Raw genomic sequence first — 22,060 nt, forward strand, 5'->3', positions numbered from 1 at the left:
AAGTCTGCGTACACTTAAAAAAAAAGCAAAATATAAGTTTTTTACATTACTTCAATACTTTGTAGGATATCCTGTATTCTTCAAAACAGCTTGCAGACGTCTAGGCATTGACTGAACTAGTTTTTCAGTGTCATCGGACGTAAATTTCGCCCATTCTTCCTGCAATTTACTAATTAGCTTATTTCGCGACGTAATATTGTATTTTCGAATTTGTTTCTACAATTTTGCTCATAAATGTTCGATTGGATTGAGGTCTGGTGACTGTGGAGGAGTACGCAACTGTCTTGGAGTGTGATAGAGGAGATATTCCTTCACAAATTAGCCGTATGTTTCGGGTCTTTGTCTTGTTGGAAAATAAAGGTATTAGAAAGGTTTAAATTTCGGGCACTGTCTCGTAGATTTTTCTTCAAAATATCCAGATAAACATACTTATCCATGACTTTATCAATAATGTGAAAATTTCCAACTCCTTTCGACAACATACACCCCCATACCATCACACCGCCAACTCCATGTTTGACAGTTGGATTTAAATTTCTCAGATTCAGTATGTTCCTGGTTTTCTCCATACAATAGGGTGGCCATTAACTTTAAATATTGTAAATTTACTTTCATCTGAGCAAATTACATTGTTCCAGAAGTCCTGCGAATAGTTTAAATATGTTTTGGCAAAAGCAATTCTTTTCTTTCTATTTGTCTCGGAAATGTATGGCTTAGACCTAGGTTTGCGTCCATGATAATCGGACTTTCGCAGCTCTCTTCGTACAGTTTCGGGAGAAATTTCCTTGTTGCTAGTTAAAAAAAAAATGCCTTTTGCAATGCTTGCAGCAGAAAGTTTAGGATTTTGTTTAATTCGTAAAAGAATTTTTCTTTTTTCTCTCTGCGTTAGCTTCTTCGGTCTCCCACATCTTGGTTTTACAGCAAGACTACCAGTGTCAAGATAGTTTTGAATAGCTCTTTGCACACTAGAAAATGGTTTTCCAATGGTTTTACCAATATAACGAAGAGTTTTACCTTCATCTCTCAATTTGATAATTAGTTGTCTCGTAACTAAAGGAATTTCTTTATTGGTTGTCATTTTCGTCAAAGAAAATAGAAATAGCAACTTCCAATCAACGTGAAATTTGCTTCGGAAGTCAATGACCTTGAAAGTGTAACCTTCTTTGCATTCTCAAATTTGAAGTTTAAAAGTTAGATGAGAAATCCCCCGCCTCCTTCGCGTTGTACGCAAACTTTATTGGCTTTGATTTCTGGCCACTTATCTTTTAAAAATTAGTGTGCATAAATTATTAGATATGAAAATATTACAGTTAAATAATTTCAAAGTCCCTTATTGAAATTAATATTTAAAAAATAAAACTTAAAAGAAACTACTCTTTTCGCACCTTAAAATTTGGATTTGATATTACTTTTCTTGATGTACGCAAACTTTATTGACTAACTGTATAATGAGCTAAAAATACTGATCTACGTAAAATAATATATTCAGTAATTGTTTGATAGACATACATATACCGTTTTTCCTTGCGTTCTTTCCCACTAGCATATCCCCCCCCTAGGTTTTTAGCTCCAGTCTCTGAAAATTTAAAAAAAAAAAAAAAAAAATCGTGAGATTTTTCCCTTTATCAGTGAGTTTAGAGGACGTGAGAAAATACCTGGCAAACTACTTGCGAAGGTCACACCAAACATTTCCCTTCAAAACGAACAACTTTATGCCAGACTAATACAAGAACCGACCCGCCGCAGCGAAGCAAATACGAACTGACATTCAGTCTACGATTGCGCCAAGTCAGCTGCACATTCACTTCCTTTAATTATTTATGGCTGATTTGAGACCTAAGGAATATCAGAGACAACGATAAAAACGGACGAGATTGCGGATACAGAGAAGTAGAAATGAAGATAGCTTACTCGATGTTGTGGTGTTAATATTATTATGTATCCATATTGGAATGTAGCTTTCTTTTAAAGAATGTAAAAATTACCTGTTGTTCATCCATGAATACTTTTCATTTGTTATTTTCTTGCTGTTATAGCATCCTTCGAATATTAAATTATTCACATAATTTTCACCTCTCGAATTTACGAACGATAGAATTAGAGATAAAACTAGAGCGAATAATTATTTTAACTTGAATAAAAAACAAATTGAAATGTATGACATTCCTTATCCAAAATGTATGTAGTAATTCTAGATTTTATATTTTTGGTACGTTAATTTTTCTTATGATACAGTAAATCAGTAATGACAATGAGTAGAAAATATATCGGTTTATTTTATTATCAGTGCTAGCTATGTGTAATCTGAATCTATATATAACAATTCGAAGATAGCTTTATGGTTTCTTTCTAAAAAGAATGGCGAAATATATTACTATATTTTATTTTTCAAGGATATAAAACATAAAACACGAAGTTGGCTGGAACAAATCCGACGGGAACAATATATCCTAATATATCAATATTACATTTTACGTAAGAAGTGAGGAATAAAACTGAAAACCTATTTTCACAAAATCTATAGAACTCGAAGCATTTCCCTTAAGGAAAGATGAGAAAAGAGAAGAAAAGTAGAAAGAGAGAAAACGAGGCGTAACTTGATAAATAAAATAATACAATACTCAACACTTCTTCTTCCCTATTATAAAGAAATGGAAATATTTAGTTATTGTTATTGGGGTATGAAATGAAAATTCGTATTTTATTATATATTTTTATTTTACTTAATATTATTAAAAATTTTCGAAATTGAATTTTTTAAAACTTTAATTTATTCTGCATGTACTTAAAACCTGCATTTGTTTTCTTTTGAAATGTTTTATTTAAATTTTCTGCAATTTAGGTAAAGCCAAAAATAATCTTTTGAAATGTATCCTTTTATTGTCTTTCGCATCGTAGCAAAATTCGAAATATCAAAGTTAAGTGAAAACCATAGACCATTCGAATGTTCGAAAAATCAGTAAATGGATTGTCTTACATTTTTTGTGAGTCAAATATATATTTGTGGTAATGCAAGTGAGAGAATTGTATTTTTCAGTTTGCGCATTTTATTTTTAAAAAACTGGTACTTTTCCACTAAAAGGGCTACTCTTACCCCAAAACATAAATGTTCGTACGAAGTCTAAATAAATGGCGGCAACTTTAAAAATTCATAAAGCTTCATGAAAAGAATAACTATTTTATATGTAATAAATATGATTAGGATTATTTATGTATACCGTGCTTCTTTTGAAGTTCACATCTTTTAAATCATGAATTCTCAAATTTTTTTTTAGTTCAAAGGAGCGTGGTGGTGTATTGGGAATACGGCAAAGCACACTAGGGCTATCTGCCTAAGGGAAGGAATGCCTTCGTGGAGGACTTTCTAAGGGAAACTGGCTCGTATACACGTTACACATGGGGAAACCACGAAAACACTCATGCAGCCAGCCCGTTCGCGGGATTCGAACCTCGGACCGAACTACCAGTGTTCAGCGATTTTACCGCTCTGCCGCTGGTGGGCAATCCCAAAGGAGCATTAGCCCAGAAGAGCTAATAGTCTCATAATGACATTTTGCATTGAATCACTAAAAATGCTGAATCACTTTTCAAATCGTTGCCACCAAATATTATCGCCCTGCATTATATTTAAAGAAACTAAATAATGAAGAATCTGCATGAACATATGTATATTTCTTGCAATGTGGAAAACCAACGGTACCTAGAGTCCAGTGGCGTAGCTAGGGTGGGGCAAGGGGGGACATCTGTCCCCGGGCGCAGCATCCAAAGAGCGCCAAATTCATGCTACAAAATTTTTTAATGAAATGTTTTCTACTTTTGGCACACAGAAAGGGGCGCAAATTCTTCAGTTGTCATCGGGCGCTGGAAAATCTAGCTACGCCCCTGCTAGAGTCATCACATTTTAAATAACCTAGTCCTCCACCAGTACGTAGGCACCTGGAAAGCCGAATTTGGAATTTGTCTTACTGGGTTTATTTCATATTTTATAAAACTTTAGTGAATTTTGATCAACAAACTCAACGATTTCAAAGCGAGCAATGGCGGGAAAAAACTGTACGGGGAAAAAAAACATTTTTATCTCCAGGGCCCGAGACTGTCTATCAGAAATTTTAAAGATATGTTGTTTTTAAATATTTTGTGATGTTGCAGTTGAACTGAATTTTATGTGGTTAAGAAGAACATGTTTAATAAATACAGATAACACACGAAAAAACGCCCCTTTGAGGGTGTAGTATAAAATCTGAAAGCTTTTATTTTTTTTCGGAGGGGGGAAATGCTTCAAAACTTTTTAAAAGAATCGTTTTCTTCATGAAAGCCCTTACAGTTTTCTTTATAATGTAGAACAGTGGTCGGCAAAAGTTTTGGAAAGGGCCAAGATCATGTATATTTCAGGCTTGATACCCCCCCCCCACCAAAAACGTGGTTAAAAAAAAGTCTTCAGGAAGTGATATTTTTATATATTTATACACATTCTTCTGACTTTATAAAAATAAATAAAAAGAAAAGAAAAAATATAAGAATAAATATCACTATTTATTAATTATTATTAATTATTGCCTGTATTGTGAAACAAATTTTGTACTAATGCAATAAATAGAATTATTTTTTCTGGAATAATATTCCATCATACTGTAGTTCGAAGTTGGTACTTTCTATCATTAACTTTGTTTGCAAATGGTTGTCTGTTAATAATGATCTGTTTTGCGTCTGTTTCATACATCATTTTAAAAAATGTCGTTTCACAATGTAAGTGCTTCCCAATGCAGATAAAAATTCTCTTGCATCTAATTTTAAATGACTTTATTTATCTTCCGAAAGATATTTAGAGAACTGGATATATCCATTTCTTTAAGCATCCTTTTTTAGTATATCATTATTTTTCATAAAATGGGAATATGTGACGTCAGTAGAGCCACTTTTTTTTCGCTTTTTTAATCGCTTTAGTTAATCTGCATTCAGTAGTTGTAGAATTATCAATAATTTAAAAATTGTTTAAGTGGTACTAAGCCTAACGAAGCCGCCATGTGGTTACATTTCAAACTCACATTAGAATAGTGAATTAAGTCAGTTTATGCACCAACATCAGTGTCTTTTTGCCAAGTGGGACCAAAAGTAAACTTTCAGTTTTGTGCAACGAAAATTCTGTCTTCCTGCCCGCTAGCAGAATTTCTTGTTTTTGCTTACAAAGTCTAATTTTAATTGTAAAAAAAAATTTCTTTTAATCTAGTTTTTGTAGTTTACAATTTATAATGAAGATGTTTTCAGTTTGTATGTATTTTTGCCTTGCCGCGAAGTGTGAATTGATTGATGAGAAATGAACTGCATCAAAAATGTGTATTATTTAATTTTATTTTAATAAAAATGTGTATAATTTAATTAATTAGTATTTCCGTACGAGAAAGTCATGTGATTTCCACACAGTTTTTTTTTTTTTAAAATATTTCACATTAAATTGTTTAACAAAATTCTTAATTCATTGCTCTCAGAAGTATTCAACTTGTTTCTTGTTTTGTGCAGTAAATTATTGACTTGACTAAAGTCTACTTTTATTAGGTAGGAAAAGAGAAAAGTGAATGATGTGGATTCGATAACAACTTTTATTTTGGGATAGTTCTGTCGAATGACTTTGAATTTCCAAAACTTAGTACCCATACGTTTTGAATAAGGATTGACTTTGTATAATACATATTATCAATTAATAGTTAATTAACAATTTTGTTAATAATTGTTTGTAATCAACGGGATCTTGATTATGCTGATCAATTTCCGGTGCATATTCATTTACAGACCACGAATAGACCCTCAAATCATGACTGATCCGTTTTAAAAATTCATCCGCCCCCAAGTATTTAATAGCCCCGCTGGGAATTCCTGATATAAATAATTAGAAAAATTAAGAATATGGAAAATTATTTCATTTTCTTTAACCCAGGGGAAAAAAAAACATGTTTCGATTATTTAAAATTCTGGATATATAGTCCAGATAATTGTAGGTAAGTTGCCTTATTAAACTGTAATATGTAATTCAATAACAGAAAGGCAATTAAATTTTTTATTTTTTTTTCTCCCTTAAACTTCAGAGAGCCAGGTATATAACAACTTTAGTTGATTTAATGTTAAGGAAAGGAGAGAGATTTTTAACCTGTGTTAAAAGTTTTATATAGTTAAATATAAATTAATAAACACTAAATATTGAAAACCAATTCTAATATGCAAATTCACTGTTCATGTATTAAATTTTAAATGCAGTATTTCCTAAATTATAATGGTTTTTTTGTATCTAAATGATTTATTTGAAGAAAAAGATCTGCACGAGTTAAAAAAGTTTTATTCTAATTGAGAGATAATTCTTCAGATATTCAATCAAAGTTTAAAACATTGCATCGAGAGAGGGGGGAAATAGGATTTGGATTATTCAGTTATGGCAAAGAACACGAGGGCTATCTGCCTAAAGGGAGGGATGCCTTTCGTGGAGGACTTTCTAAGGGAAACTGGCTCGTATACACGTTACACATGGGGGAAAACCACGAAAACGCCCATGCAGCCAGCCCGTTCGCGGGATTCGAACCTCAGACCGAACTACCAGTGTTCAGCGTCTTTACTGCTCGGCCGCTGGTGGGCAGGGAGGAAATAGGTAAAATAAATTAATAGTTATTCTTTACAGACGCAGATAGTTATTCTTTACAGACGTCTGTATATGGTTTATTAATTACAACAAAGGTAAATTGTAATTATAAACATGTTTTATTATTTACAACAAAGGTGAAATGTTTATAGAAATTGACAATTCGTTGTGCTATAAATTACAGTATTTACCGGCGTATAAGACGTATCCCCTTTTTATACACATTTTTGAACGATAAAACTTTATTATTGAGTATTAAAATTCCGCCAAGGTTTTTTTCATTTTCTCAGTTGGGGGCGGCCGAAATGCATCTCTGCAGCCGTTTCCATGTTCTTTAGCATACGCAATCACACGTAGCTATGTTATACGCCAGCATACACGTAGCTTGTATGCTGGCGTTGTTTTTGATCCATTAACTTGTCAACAAATTTAAGAAAACTGAACAGTAGAAATTTCACATACTTAAAAGTCGTTCACAAAAACTGGGAAGTTTAAACGAAGCCAGCTGTGATTGTCGATGACAGCGCATTCACTAAGCTCTACGTAACTGTAATATACCCACACTTCGCAAGGAAAAAAGAAAAAAAATTGCATAACTCCGAATAGAGGAAATTTCAGAAATGAATGTAATCAAAAACTGAATATCGACGTATAAGACGCACCCAGTTTTTTTAGATCTATTTTCAAAGAAAAAAAAGTGTGTCTTATAAGTATGTAAATTATATCTTATATCAGTATGTAAATTATAAATTATATTAATCAGATATATTATTAAACTTTTAAATGATTAATTATGAATATTAAATTTATTAAAATTGCTTTTAAGTAGTTGAATTTGTTGCGCAATGCACAGTTTTAATTTTGAAGACAAAGATTTTGTCACGTTAAACAATAATATCTGGGAAAACGGTTAGTTTGCCAAGTCGTGTGGGTAATAAAGGTTCTGGTAATGTTAATGGGAAATGAGAAATGAAAAATTAGGCTTTTCCAAGGAAATGGAAAAAATGAAAGTACTATACTAGCAACAAAAATGCCAGTTTTTAAAATTTAATATACGTGTTATTTTACCCAAATTGTTTAACCAAACAAAACCATTTAATATTTTATTTGCAGTGTTTATTTTACACAGGGTTTGATACTTCGAATAAATTACACAACTTAAAATTCTTCAAAACTATTTGTGACTTTTAAAAACGTTTTATGCTTTCTTATATAAAGTTAAAATTTCTCAACTTTTCGACTTAGGTCAGCAAGTTTTCGGATAAATTAACTAAGATTATACTCATTAACCAACAACTGTATAGTAGTTTATGAACTTAGTAATACAGCAACCTTGAGTTTGGTTTAGATTTACGTCAAGGTCCCAATCGATTTCGAAGGGAAACAGGTACAGGTCCTTGCTCACAAGGAGCAAGGAAATCTGCAGGAATGGACTTGCATCGTAATAATTTAAAATAAATATTATTTTAGTGTTCTATGAAACAGAATTATCATCGGTATATCTTTATATTTCACAATATTATTTGATTAAAGGGACTGAGTTCCTCAAAAATCGATGAAATTACCGATTTTTCAGTTTTATGCTAAAAAAATACCTTAACACTATTACTGCACTGAAAAGAAATTTTAAAACGATCTGATGATAATAAATGGCATAAAACGGCATTAAAAAAATTTTACTGCCTTTTAAATGCCACACACCCCTCATTGTTTATTTACTTTACTTCTTAATTTTTCAGTCACTTATTAAAATAAGTGAAAGAGAAGAGGAATGTAATTAAATATGACTGCAACTATCAACAAATCCTATTTGTATATATAAACTATTAATTCAAACAGTAAGTTTTTTTTAAACGTTTGGTCTGACAGGCTCATATATATAATATATATATCTGGAACAAACATTAAACTCTTTTATTAATTAAAATACTTCTAAATTAATATAAAATACAATTTATATACGAGACCAATTGGCTAAAATAAAAGAAGAAATCGTATATGCTACTGAGAGGTTTTAAATAAAATGTTTTATGTTTGCTCAAATTTCAAATTTTGCTTTTTGAAAAAATGAATAAAATGACAAATTAATATTATTAATATTGGCGATAAATATTTTAAAATTGATTATTAAATGTTTTAGAGAATATATTATAATTAATTCATATATTGGAATTGTGTTGAACCGTTTTACAAAGCAAAAACAGGTAAAGAAGAATTCTACTTGAATTCTATTATTATTATTATTTTGCTACATTTTCCACAGAGAAGGTTTCAAGTAAAAACTTGTGATTTATGTTTATATCACACAATTGCATAGTACTAGGTTTTATTATATATATATATACTGAAGTTCAGTAATACAATTTTTAAGAAATTTGAAAGGATTTAATGACCATTTAGACAGTTTACACTGCGTTTTCTCAGTTTGTATTTTTTCAATAAATCCTTTTACTTAAAGTATTAAAACTTGTATAGATATGGACTAAATTATTTAATATTTTTACTGCTTGTCTAAAATTATGTATTTAACAGAAACAAGGAATTTTTTTCTTCAAAATACTCAAAAAAAAGAAAAAATTATTGGAAGTGAAAATGTATTGAGGTCATATTTTTTCAATTTTTACACAAAAATATGCTTTTATTTTTTTTTCCGCAGAAACTTATTCATTAATATCAAAATCGATTCTTAAAGTTATTTAGAAAATTCTAATAACTACAATAAAAATTTTGGGGAAAAGCATTAAAAACTGTAGGAGAAGAAAAACAATTTAATTAAAAAAAATTTTTCAAAAAATTTTAATTAAAAAAAATTGCTGACAAATTTTTTTCCAGCTTAAAATAGTTTTATCTTACAAAACCATTTAATAATATTCATTAGAAATAGATAGAAGTTCTTAAATAATAAAAAAAAAAAAATCATTTAAAAGGTATCGGGTCTACTGTAAGTGGCTAGAAAGTGAGCTTAAATGTTAATGCGTAGCTTTCGATAATACCTTTCGATATTAAATATGCAGAGAAGGTTTTGATGCATTAAGAAAAATAAAGTCAAATTAATTCATTAATAACTGCGATTAAAATATATCCTGTCGTTCTTAACCTGTAATAAATGTTTCTCTAATTAGCTGAGCTAAGTTTTGTAACTAATATGAAAAGATTAACGTCCGAAGTTTCGAGTGATTATTAGTAAAATATTTTGAGTTCCTAAATGATTTAAATCGAACACTTGATGAACAAAACTACTTAAAAAAGATCATTAGTTATCTTGTCATTACATTTATTTTTTGACCTTGTTTGTTGGTATTTAAATAACGTTATGTTTCTTCTTCAGGATGCGGCATTTATGCCCACCAGATGTCGCCACTAACGTTTCCTCGTGATGATCCCGGTGAGTTGGATATTTTGATTTAAGCTTTTAATGGAATTTGCAACGAGATATTTAGCTTATAAATAAGAATTTTTAAATATTTTTATTTTATTAATTTCATGTATCTAGTGTATTTTATGTATATTAAGAAAATTTATACGTAAAATATTTAATACAATTTTTGAAAAAATAAGTAATAAACATAAAATTTACGAGTATTTAACGTATAAATGTAGAAATGCATTTTTTAGCATTAATGCATTATTTTCTGTCTATTCTTATTACAGATTTAAGTAGATTATTTTGAAGTAAAATATATAAATGGTGTTAATTAGTAAAATTATGTAATCATAACGTTCGTTATTAAAAATTTGGGAAAGCACTGTTAAATTAAGTAATTTTTGAATAAAAATGCTTTTTGTGTGTATGTATGTGTATCAGATAACAAAAGGTAATATATCTGCAGTGAATTCTACATTCTTCGATATTGTATAAAGGAGTTTAATGATGGAGATAAAAATTAAGACAGTTATAGTGCAAGATAACCCTTTGATTTCTTATCTTCTGTCTATCTTTTCTTCTGAAAATTTGGCCACTTCTACTAAGGTGGATGCGGTAATGTGTAAGTACTACAATACTGAATATTTAAGATAACTATATATTATTTTAATAAGTTTCTGAAAGAAATTCTCCAGAAGAGTTTCACTTAGGCAGTGACGTGGCTAGAACTTTTGCCGCTGGATCGCTCCCTGAATTTGCGGCCCCCCCTTGATATTTAAACGTATAAGTATTAAAAAAAATCAGAACGATACGTAAGGAAATATTTTATAATTAAACGTTTGTTTCTGGGAAAAAATACAAAACATTAATTCTAACATTTAAAAATTATATTATTTTGCTTGTTATTTTGTTCGTAAAACCATCAGTGAATTGTGAAGGTCTGTTTGATTGCTCTTGCTTTATGTAGAGAATAGAGAAAGATTTTTCAGTTCTTAAATATTTTTTAAAGGATTATTATTTAGAAAATTCTTCTTACCCCTGGCAACACTTGAAGCAATGGAGAGGAATATTCACACTGGTATTACAATATATGGAGCTTTGTTTCAAAGACTGTGGTTTAGAATAAATAAGCTGAAAATTTTCAAAAGGAGGTTTCTGCTACGTTTCTGTTTTGTTTTCCCTAGCAATAACGGAAATAAAACTCTAAAATAATTCTTTCATAAGAAAAAATTATACCTGGCGTATTGTCACCCTGATCATAATTTAGTTGATATTCGTAATTTTATTCAAAAGTTTCGACGAATAAAAAAGCTGTTTAGCAGTTATATAATATGCAAAAGTATGTAGCTGTTGAAATCATTTAGTAATTTCATTGAATATTTTATCTAGAGTAAACTCTGTTTTTCTTCTCAGTTTAATTTCGTATGGCATTTTAGAATCTAATTATTCTTCATTTGCCTTGAACATCCCTATAACTAAGCCCTTTTCCGAAAGAAATTCCACCGACAGCGAGGCAGCCGGTCCACTGGGTAGTTAGCATATCGGCCAGGTAGCCCCGCTGACGGAAATAACTTGAACAAAAGACACACTTATAAATACATATTGTGCTCAAGACGACTGCTGGGGGCAGTGCAAACAAATGCTGGACGAAGACGATAGTGCATGATGGAAGAAGGGTGCATTGCGGGTGTGAAGAACAATTCCAGTTACATATTTACAGAGTAATGGATAGCTGGTTACAAATACTAAAAGTAATAAGAAGTAAAATACTAGAAAGTAAAACAATGCATAAAATAAAAAAAAAAGGCAAAACAGTGGAAACAATACATAAAATAAGGCAAAATACATAGTTCAAGGTTCATAATTCAAGGTTTACAGTTCAAGAAGATAAATATATACAGGGAATAAGAAAAGCCGAATAAGCTAACTTAAGATAAAATTAGTTCGCTACAGGTACAGAGCATACAGGGGCTGTGCTGGTGACGAGGATGGTGGCTGAGAATTACTCCAGCCTGTCTGAGATTATGCGTGCAATGTTTATGCAATCGCGTATGCGTTTCAATGCATTGCGATTTTTTGAAGTAGCTTCGGCCCATGCATGGATGTGGTTTGCTACTGGTTGCTTAAGATGATATTTAGCGGTCTCTCTGCAAACGAACAGATAGTGGTTCGGATCTCCTACCATCCCGCATGAGCAATGCTCGTTTTCGCGTCGTCTGAACCGATGCAGGTAAGTCATGAAGGGACCATGTCCTGTTAGATACTGAGTGAAGTGAGACGAGCCAGATTTTAGAAGCCGGCAGACTTTTGGAAAAAAATCTGTAAACTCTTCTGCCGGTGGTTTCTGTCTCCCACAGATGTTGCCAACGTTTGAGTAATTCTCTCTCGAGCTCAGCTTTTAAGAACGAACCCGGGAGAGGCACGTCAAGTGTGCGAACGTGGGGTTCAGTTGCTGCTGTTTTGGCTATTGCATCTGCAATTTCATTACCCAGTATTCCAGTGTGGGCAGGTACCCACTGGAGTTCAGGCCTATAGTATTTAGGTGTTCTTAGTAAGAGTTTTTGTATGGCCCTGACGAGTGGATTTTTACTACATTTGCCTTGGATTGCCTGGAGGCTAGAGGCTGAGTCTGAATATGTACTGGAATAGTTATTTTCCAGTGCGTAGACAAGTGCAGCTTTTAATGCAATCAGTTCAGCCTGAAAAACTGAGTTGTGGTGCTTAATCTTTCTTTCCCAGGTCTTTAAGATCTGGTTCCCAAGTAGAACACAGTATCCGCTACCGGTGCCGCATTCCCCTTTGGAACCATCGGTGTAGATTGCAGTGGCGTTGAACCACGTTGGTGACCTGCAGTTCATCGAGATATTGAATTCGGCCGGGTGGCAAGGTGGCTCGGAAATGCTTTGCTCATAGTCAGTATAAACATAAGTCCTATCCCATACACTTATTGTCTCTTTGAGTCGGAGCACTCGCACTATTGCACTCTCGCGCTGAGCTAAGAGATGCAGAGGCGGTAGTCCTGAAATCACGTTTAGAGCATTAGTGGGCGAGGTTTTATATCCTCGGGTAATGCTCAGGAGGAATGGTCTTTGAGCTGAGCGTAGCAGATTTTCCATTTTAGTAGTGATCGTTATGCCCCACATGGAGGCTCCATATAGTGCAATACGTTCAGCAACTACAGAGTACCACGTCTTCAGCATCCTCGAAGAAACTCCCCATGTTGGTGCTGCTGTTCTAAGCATGGAATGAAATATCCTGTGAAGTCGTGCCTTGACCTCCTTTAAATGTGGCATCCAAGTCAATGTGTCGTCAATTATAACTCCAAGGTACCTCAAGTTTCTGACTATTTTAATATTTTTCCCATGAAGGTTGATGCACGGGGTTCTTCGATGGCGCTTACCTGGACAGATAAGCATACCTTGGGTTTTTGAGTTGGCAATAGTTAACTTATGGTCATGGGCCCATTTGGCCATCTTGTCCATTGCTTGTTGTGCCCTAGTCTCATATGCGTTGCGGCTGTGCCCTTTGGTTACCAGCAAAAAGTCATCGGCATAAGCCAGTATTTCCGTGTGAGGATCTGTGTTAAAGAGAGTCAGCGCTGTGTCCGCTACAAGATTCCAGAGCAGTGGACCCAGACAGGATCCTTGAGGACAGCCTCTATTGATGGAACATGAGTGCACTCCTGCGTCCGTAGTGGCTTGTAAGCGGCGATCACTTAGGTAGCTGTAAATAAGGTCAAAGAGAATCTTAGGGCTACCCATGTCCTGTAATCTCTTCAGTACATCGGGCCACCACAACGAGTCGAAAGCGCCCTGTATATCCACAGAGATAATGAGACTATGTTGGTTATTTATTCTGTTATTTGCTATTAATTTTCGTAGGTGCTGCAGCGCGTGATCCACCGATCTGCCAGGAATGAAGCCGTATTGTTTGTCATTTATGCTTTGTCCAGACAGGATATAGTGCTTAAGTCTTTGAAGGACGATTCTTTCTAATACTTTACCCAAGGCAGGAAGAAGGCAAATAGGCCGGTAAGACGTTGGTACATTAGGGTCTTTTTTCGCTTTGAGGAAGAGCACCACCTCACCAAGTTTCGTGCCGGCTGGGAAATATCTGTTGCGCCAACACGCAGGTGATGTAGGCATGCAGTAACTCCGGATGCATACTGTTAATGGCTTGCAGAATGCCATTATCTATCCCATCAGGACCTGGTGCTTTATTGGTGTTTAACGCTTTAACAATGTCGCTTATTTCTTTGGCGTTAGGCAGTGGTTCAAAATCTGTTTTTTTGGTATTGTAATATTGCTCAACGCTGGCTCTGATATTTCTTTGTGCGGGACTATCTGTGTCTGCGTTATCAGGTCTAAAGATATTGTCCAGAATGTGCGCAACTACTTCTATGCTAGTTGCTGCTCCGTGGCTTATTGTGGCAGTAAGATTAGTAGGTGTAAACATCTTGTCATGTGCAATACGGAAGACAGTTCCGAACTTATTCGCAGTGTTGGTACAGTACTCTTTCCAGGATGAAAACTTCGCTTTTGCAATCTGTCTTTTGTAAGCAGCTCTGTGCTTTCGAAAAATTAGCGAGTGTGTCTCTCTTTCTAAGGGATCCTTGCATGCTTGCATTTTGCGCCTTAGGGCACGGACTTTGCTGCGTTCAGCAGTCAGCGTGGTGCTCCACCAAGGAGTGCATTTCGGGGCTGTGTAATGTTTCCTTTTCAAGACTTTTTCGCACACTAAGAGCAGTGTTTGCATAAGATCTTCATGCATGGCGTCGATGTCTTTACTACTGTTGCAATTGTTACATTGTGCCACGAGACTTTCAATATGGGTTGAAAGTGCATCTTTAAATTTGTTCAGGTTAACTAAGCCCTATAAAATAACTAAGCCCTATAAAATAACGTTTCAACCAAAACCTCCGTCCGCCTTCAACTACGCCACTGGGTAAAGAACTCAGTGAAAGCAGACTTTACCTACGCCGTGCTTTTCTTTTACTGATTAAAGACTATTGAAAAAGCCCTTATTGTGTGCTATTAGATAGCTCTTGTGTGCTTTGCCGTAATTGACTGAACCAAACCAATCCTCATTAAAAATTATAAAATTAAAAATACCTAAAACATCGAATACAGTTAAAAAATTGTACAATTAAAATTAGTGTGTCTACGCAAAATAATTCGGCCAAAATTTAAAGTTAACTTCCGGTACCACTAGGCAGAGCGGCACTGAAGTTGGTGCGCCAGTTATTGGAGCACAACTCACTATTCTACAAAGCGTTTAAATGTAAACAAATTCGCCCCATGTTAGGCTTAGCTACACCTACACTTTTAAATTGTTGATAATTCTACAACTATTGCATGCAGATTAAAAACCTTAAATTGTAAGAATAATATAATTCAATCAGTTTTAAAGGAGAAAATGCACAATTTACCATCATATAAGAATAAAGAAAAAAAAAAAAGCTCACTGGGCCAGATAAGAGGGTGTGTATATATATATATATATATATATAGTCACCAAAAGTATATATATATATAGGCAACAAAAGATATAGAGGCGCTACATAGGCGGCCGATTGCAACAAAAAAGGGAAGTGCACAATTAGATGCTGTACTAATGGTTCTCTCAGACCTTCACGAGGGCGTATAAATTCCCAATCACATTATGTTTCGGCTACGCGGGACTTGACGTTGGAAAGGACAATTCTCAAAACCCGCACAATTCCAGGAAACCCACATAGCTAGGTTATCATTTTCACTTACTACAAAGACTTGAACCCAAACACTAATCGATTATCGCTCAGATTGGGATCACGTGGGGCTTCAGAAGCAGAGCTTTCGTCTGATTGGCTGTCTCTATCTGAGACTGAGCTCTAGCCGAGACATTTTCGGTGAGCTTTGAAAAAAATCCCACGTAGCTGCAACATTGTTTCCTTAGCTAGGCGGGACTTCCCTTCAAGCGGGGCTCTTTTTTCTAGGAATCCTCCCGTTTAAACCAGTGCTACCAGAAAATCCAGTTTATAATCCGTTTTGGAAAATAAAGTCCTTTAGTCTGTTCGTAAGAACAGATGTCACGCAAGAAATCGTTCAAATGGATTCGAGAAGGGTCAAAATTGATATTATAGTTGAAAATTTTTCACGTTTACAGTACTTTCTTTACTTCGTAGAAGGCAGTAAAAATTAAAAGGTTTATTAAATTTTTGCAAAGAATATCGCCTATATGGGAATGTTATAAATGCTATAAAAGTAACAGTTGTGTCATAAAAATTCAAAAGAACGGCCTACAGCTGCTCGATATTGGCGTTTTTCCCTCCCACTGCAGGGTACGTTTTAATTATCTGAAATCAAAAGTCCAAAAATGTTTTATTAAAATATGATTTTGCCGAGATCTCGAACAAATTTAAGGGGAAAAATCGATTTACTTTTTTATAATCAATATTTATTTTAAGATCGAATTGTTGTCCATAAGTGAAAGAATAACTGTCAAAAATTTGAAGTCGGTCAGTCAATTAATTTTTGAGCTGAGTTGTACCACGTGCGAAAAAATGTCTTCGGAATAATGGGTTTAATCATCTCGATAGCAAAACGTAGTACAATAAACCCTTGCCGAAAGCGAGGGTTACGCCATTAAGACTGCACGCACGACAAAATCACGTTCCAGAAAATTAACTTTCTATGGAGAAAATGGGCTAGGTATAGTGCAGATTGAGAAAGCATTTCTTAATTTATACAAACCTAAATATTATAATTAAAATGAAAAAATGTTAATTCAAAGGATTTGTATTGTTATTTAGTAACTACATGATACAATTATTTTTTAAATACGTGGTGGTTTTTGAGTGACGCAATGTCTTATGCAACTTATGAAACGTTTCGCGGTAAGAAGTGTAAAGTGTTTCAATACCTTTCATAAACTTCCTCTTCTTTCTCCATTTGGGCCATTACAAAATCAGACAGTACCTGTACCCTTTGTAAACAATTCGTTTAACTTTTTGTACATTAAAGGCTCTATCTTGTTCATTATTGCTCCTTTCACCGCCTGCTGGTATTATAAGATCATCCAGTTCTTCATTTGTCTTTTCATGGTCGTCGTTCTCGACTAACTTTTTGATTTCTCCTTCTTCCTTTCTGAATATCCTTCCCCGTCTTTTGTTTCTTCAATTTGTCCGATTCCCTTGGCTTCATTTTATTTTATGGAAGTCCTTAAAAATTGTCAACAACTTCTGGCCAAAGCTGCTTTCATTGTTGATGAATTCATTTGTTGCCATGCGTGTGTAATCATTTCTAAGCAGTGTCGTATGTCGAGTTGCTTCCACAGTGCCATTAGTGTGTCGTGCTTTCCTTCGTCTATTACTTTATTTTCAGATTCGTAAACATAATAGGATTTGAATATTTTTATGATTCCTTGACTCATTTGTTGGATAAGGGAATAGAGGACCTTTAAAACTCCTAAGTAATATTTAACTTTAATGATAGAACTTTCAAACCAGCTATTAAAGAGGACTATCGCAACTTGGCCCACGCTCTGCACAATACCGCGTTAATTGAAATTCTCGTGTTGGACAAATTAAATGTAGACAATTAAGATACCGCGTATAAATAGAGTTCCACAAAATAGAGTTCCTCAAGTCCGTGTTCAGCAGGGACTCTCGGGGGAATGATTAAGAAGACATACCGCTATGTAAGCTTAATCTGCAATACCAGAGCCATATAATGTCTTCCTGCTCTGCTGAAAGGTAAAGCTAGTCCAATCTAGTCCATCAAATATGGCCGAGAATATCGCGGGGCATCATGTCCGAATAAATAGTGCCATATAGGCCGTTCTTCCCCGCTCGCTCTTATACGTGTGAATGGTGCTATTCCGAGGACGTCTGTTTGATGACTCCATGCGCAGTTTTAGGACTCCAATTAGGTTTACAACATTAAGAATACATTCTTTAGTATTAATTGAATTTTATAATTGATAAAAAGAGATGTTTAAAAAAATTCGATTCTACATAACCCCCCCCCTTAGTGCAAACTACTTTCTGATATGCCAGTTAGTTGGATTGATTTGGTTTCTGTAATTACGGCAAAGCCACGAGGGTTGTCAGCCTAAGGGGAAGAATACCTCCGTGGAGGACTTTCTAAGGGAAACCGGCTCGTATACATGTTACACATGGGAAAAGCTCCAAAAACACCCTTGCAGCCAGCCCGTTCGCGGGATTCGGACCTAGGACGGAACTACCAGTGTACACCGACTTAACCACTCGGCCACTGGTGGGTTTCGTCGGTTGGTTGATTTTACATGTTTCGCCAGTTAGCTGATTTTCCTAAAATATTTCCAAATTCACTGCGATGTGTATAATAATGCAAAATGCATATTTGTTTATGCCTATGTTACGGTGAAATTGCGAAATCACATAAAATGACTATAATAAAATATATAAAATTATTGGATTCTACAATTTAACTAGTTATTTTATGGAGTTAAAACCGGCTCGCGAAAGCTGTTTGAATAGCTTTTTTAATAAGCATTATTTATATTTTGCCTTTTGGATAGATCTTTTGTAATATTTTTTAAACAGCGTAATATTTTGTTTTTGCCAATAGGACTATGTTGCCTAATAATTTAAATAATTATAAGTTGTAAAATTTAAATACAATTATTCTTGCACTATATTCCGTTAATTTTTATTACTGTTTAATTAATCTAGCAATAATATTGCATTGTATATTTTTCTCTATTATTTATCAATTAATCTATCCTTAATATGAAATGTATTTTTCGAGAGACTTTTAATTAGTTATAATTTATAAACAACGGTTTATAAATTATAATTTATAAACAACAGTTAATTTATAAAACAATATACTTGTTTTAATGTCAAATTGTGCCAGATGCCTGAAAACATCTGACGGGCCAGAATTTTTTTTTGGGGGGGGTTACAAAATGAAACATTTTATCAGTACAATAAAAGTATTTACAATAGATTTTAAATTTCGCTTAGTGAATATTTATCAAACATACATAGACAATTATAATAACGTAGCAAAGCGAAAAAAGTCTGAAATCTGAAGTTTGGTACCTGTAGTTTGGTACCTGTTGGTTACAGGTTGTACTTCAAATATATTGAAATCTAAATATTAATCTCTTAGATTAACGTCTATCTATGTTTCAAATAATTCTAACATGTTTAATTAATCATTAAATATATTATTTTAAGTTAAACTGAAGATAAAAACAATATGAAAGCTTTACAAGCTTTCAGAGGAAATTTATCAATTGAGAATAAATAATAACTATTAAGTCCCTTTTTCTTATTTTTTAAAAATTATCTTCGATGCATAAATAAAAATAGCTATGTCTGCATGTAAATAATTATAAATTGTTGATTTCTTGCTACAGCTTGACACTTAATGGCTTTTCGATTCTGATAAAGCAATGGACTTGTTTTAATATCAAATTGTTTATTTTTCACTTTAATGGTCTATCATTAGTTAAGTTAAAAATTAACTAGTTTTTTCCATAGAATAACTAAGCAAAGTGTGATATTATTAATCTATTGCACATTTAATCAACTTGAATACTTATATCATGAAAAACCTAGTAGCGTGATAATGTTTGTAACTTTAAAGAGAAATTTCGAAAATTGCCTTTATCACGGATCGTAGTTGCTGATCGGGTTCTTATTAATTTTCTTCTGTAAAAAAAGGTTGTTCGTGTATAAATAAGTATTTTCAAATGAACAATTATAATTAGTACACAATTTCATAACTGAGCTTATTTATTTCTTGATAAAAATTAATCAAATCTCTACCTTATATCTTCGAATAAGATTTATATCACACTGTAAATTAATAAGCTCCATTTATAGATTTTCCGATGCGCTATTCATGTTCATTTATAATTAGCGGAAGTATCCGATGCCAGTTAGGTTAGATTGAGAGTTATGCATCTAACAACAGAGAGAACGATATCGCTGTAATCCTTCTCTCATTACGATGCAAAAAATACGATTTATAGTCATACAATTTTTCAGTCTGAATGCGATATGGAACCCACATAAAAAATTTCGATAGAAAAATAAACCAATTCTCTCTCATTACATCAGCAACAACGGCACGCAGTTTTTAATGATTTTCATCTTTCTAATCAAATGGTAGTAAAAGCTCATATTCCGTCCAATATTTCACCTATATTCAATTATAGTCGATTAAATGTGGCAAATTATCGATCATAATTGATCAGAAATCAATAAAGCGAACAAACACACACACAAACAGACATTCCTCTTTTCCTCTTTATATGTATAGATTTTTACAATTAGAAAGTGAGCAGTAGCAACACTTTTCAAAATAAAGCATTTTTAACTCCAACGCGCAAGATTGTTGCCAGTCGGAAAAATGAGTGTTTTCAGAGTTTTTAATTAATATCTCGGCTCATTAAAGTCGTACGAAGTTGGGAATAGTCGAAATGGCTTCCATCGAATTTTTGGAATCGGGAATAATGTATTTAATGTTTGGCAATGCTATTTTTATTTCATCGTAAAACTTAGAAATTTTTTATTAACAAACTCTACGATTTGGAAGCGAGCAGTGGCAACACTTTTCGAAATAAAGCATATTTTTATCTCCAGCGTGCGAGACTGCTGCCACTTGAAAAAATGAGGGCGAAATTTAGCGTTTTCAGAATTTTTAATTAATATCTCTAATTTTAGCCATTTTGTTTTGGGAAAAAGTGGGCTTCGACCTTTCCCAGCACCCAGAAAATAATTGTTGAAAGTTTGGTGACGATAGCTGTAATAGAGACTGAGTTAATCACGAACAAACAAACTCACAAACAGACATTCTATTATATATGTATATATAGATGGAAATGAAAAGAACTATAAACTCAGACTTCAAATGTAATTCAAATCTTGAAATCTTTGCAACGCCGTATATGCAACAAATACGTAATTGAAATGTATTCGCGGGCCGCATAAAATTGCTTCGGGGGTTGCATGCGGCCCGCCAGTGAAATCACTGGTGGAAGTAATATTGCGGAAGGAAAAAAAACTCTTAAATCTTATTTTTTTTTACTTCCTTTTAGTCATTTACTTTGACTCCTAAGTTGCGAAATCGGTGCGATAAAAAGTTTAAATCACTTTGTACGAGTAACAAATTTGCATCTGAATTCGCAATGCATCAAGAGATATTCTACCTCCTATCTCTGAAAGAAAAAAAAAGAGCATCATCTCCGCAGTAATCATTTACAAAAATAAATTCGAAAGTTTCCTAACAGTAATCGAAGGACAGAATGTTCCAAATTTTCTTTTACATTGATTTTTTTAAAACTTTTTGTCATTTAATGGAGTTTCTTTCTTCCTGTTGCAGTTTTTATTTTAAGATGCCATTTTTCTCGTTGCCTGGAGACGAAGCTTAGTAGTTTTTCTAAAAATTCTCTTTCCTTCTCCTCACTCGAAATTACAGGAATGCCGTCGTTAATTTTTATATAACCTGATGTGAAATTTTTCCGACACTTCGTAATTATTTTTACTGATGTAACGTTACTTTAGATGGTGTAAGTAGTGACAGAATGTAATTATTCATTTGAAGAGACAATAAATAAAGACTGTTTTCGCCTTTGCGAGAAGAAACTGGTATCTCAGCATCATGAAATGTACTCGCATATTTTATGGAGAAAAAAATTAATTGTTGTTTTCTTGTTGGCATTTGTTTTGTTTGTTGGAAACATTTTCCCATGGAATGTGCCTTAAGTAAGGATACAAACACACACTGTTTTTACACTCAAGTCTTCCGTATTCGCGATTAACTGAAGCCACGTAATCACAGTTTCAGCTGTTTGTTTCAACACAGTTTGAAAATTAACGCGCAGGAACGCTTTCGCGGAGAAAATACGAACGCGAAAATTCGCTCTGTGTATCTCATACCCAAGACCATTTCTATCAGTTTAAACATCAATAATAAAAATTCTGATGTGGTACCACATGACTTCCTTTATGCGGTCTATTAAACTATACACATATTTTGCTGCACTTTATTTAAACATATTTCATTAGAGATAAATTTCTCATTTAATCAATTCAGTTC

The 22,060-nt window shown here is 33.4% G+C and overlaps 1 protein-coding gene across 1 annotated transcript in view; it reads left to right on the top strand.

Annotated features, from left to right (window-relative positions):
* Positions 1-22,060, top strand: part of ASPP (Ankyrin-repeat, SH3-domain, and Proline-rich-region containing Protein) — an 818,500-nt gene that overhangs the window by 165,765 nt on the left and 630,675 nt on the right. Inside the window, exon 2 of the mRNA XM_085806749.1 lies at positions 9,954-10,010. Within this exon, the coding sequence (XP_085662875.1) occupies positions 10,002-10,010 (9 nt within the window). The 5' untranslated portion in view covers positions 9,954-10,001. The remainder of the gene's footprint in view (positions 1-9,953; positions 10,011-22,060) is intronic.

This window comes from Stegodyphus dumicola, chromosome 12, assembly GCF_044657685.1.
Source record: "Stegodyphus dumicola isolate Sdum_Otavi_A_Nest chromosome 12, ASM4465768v1".
NCBI classification, from domain to species: Eukaryota; Metazoa; Arthropoda; class Arachnida; order Araneae; family Eresidae; genus Stegodyphus; species Stegodyphus dumicola.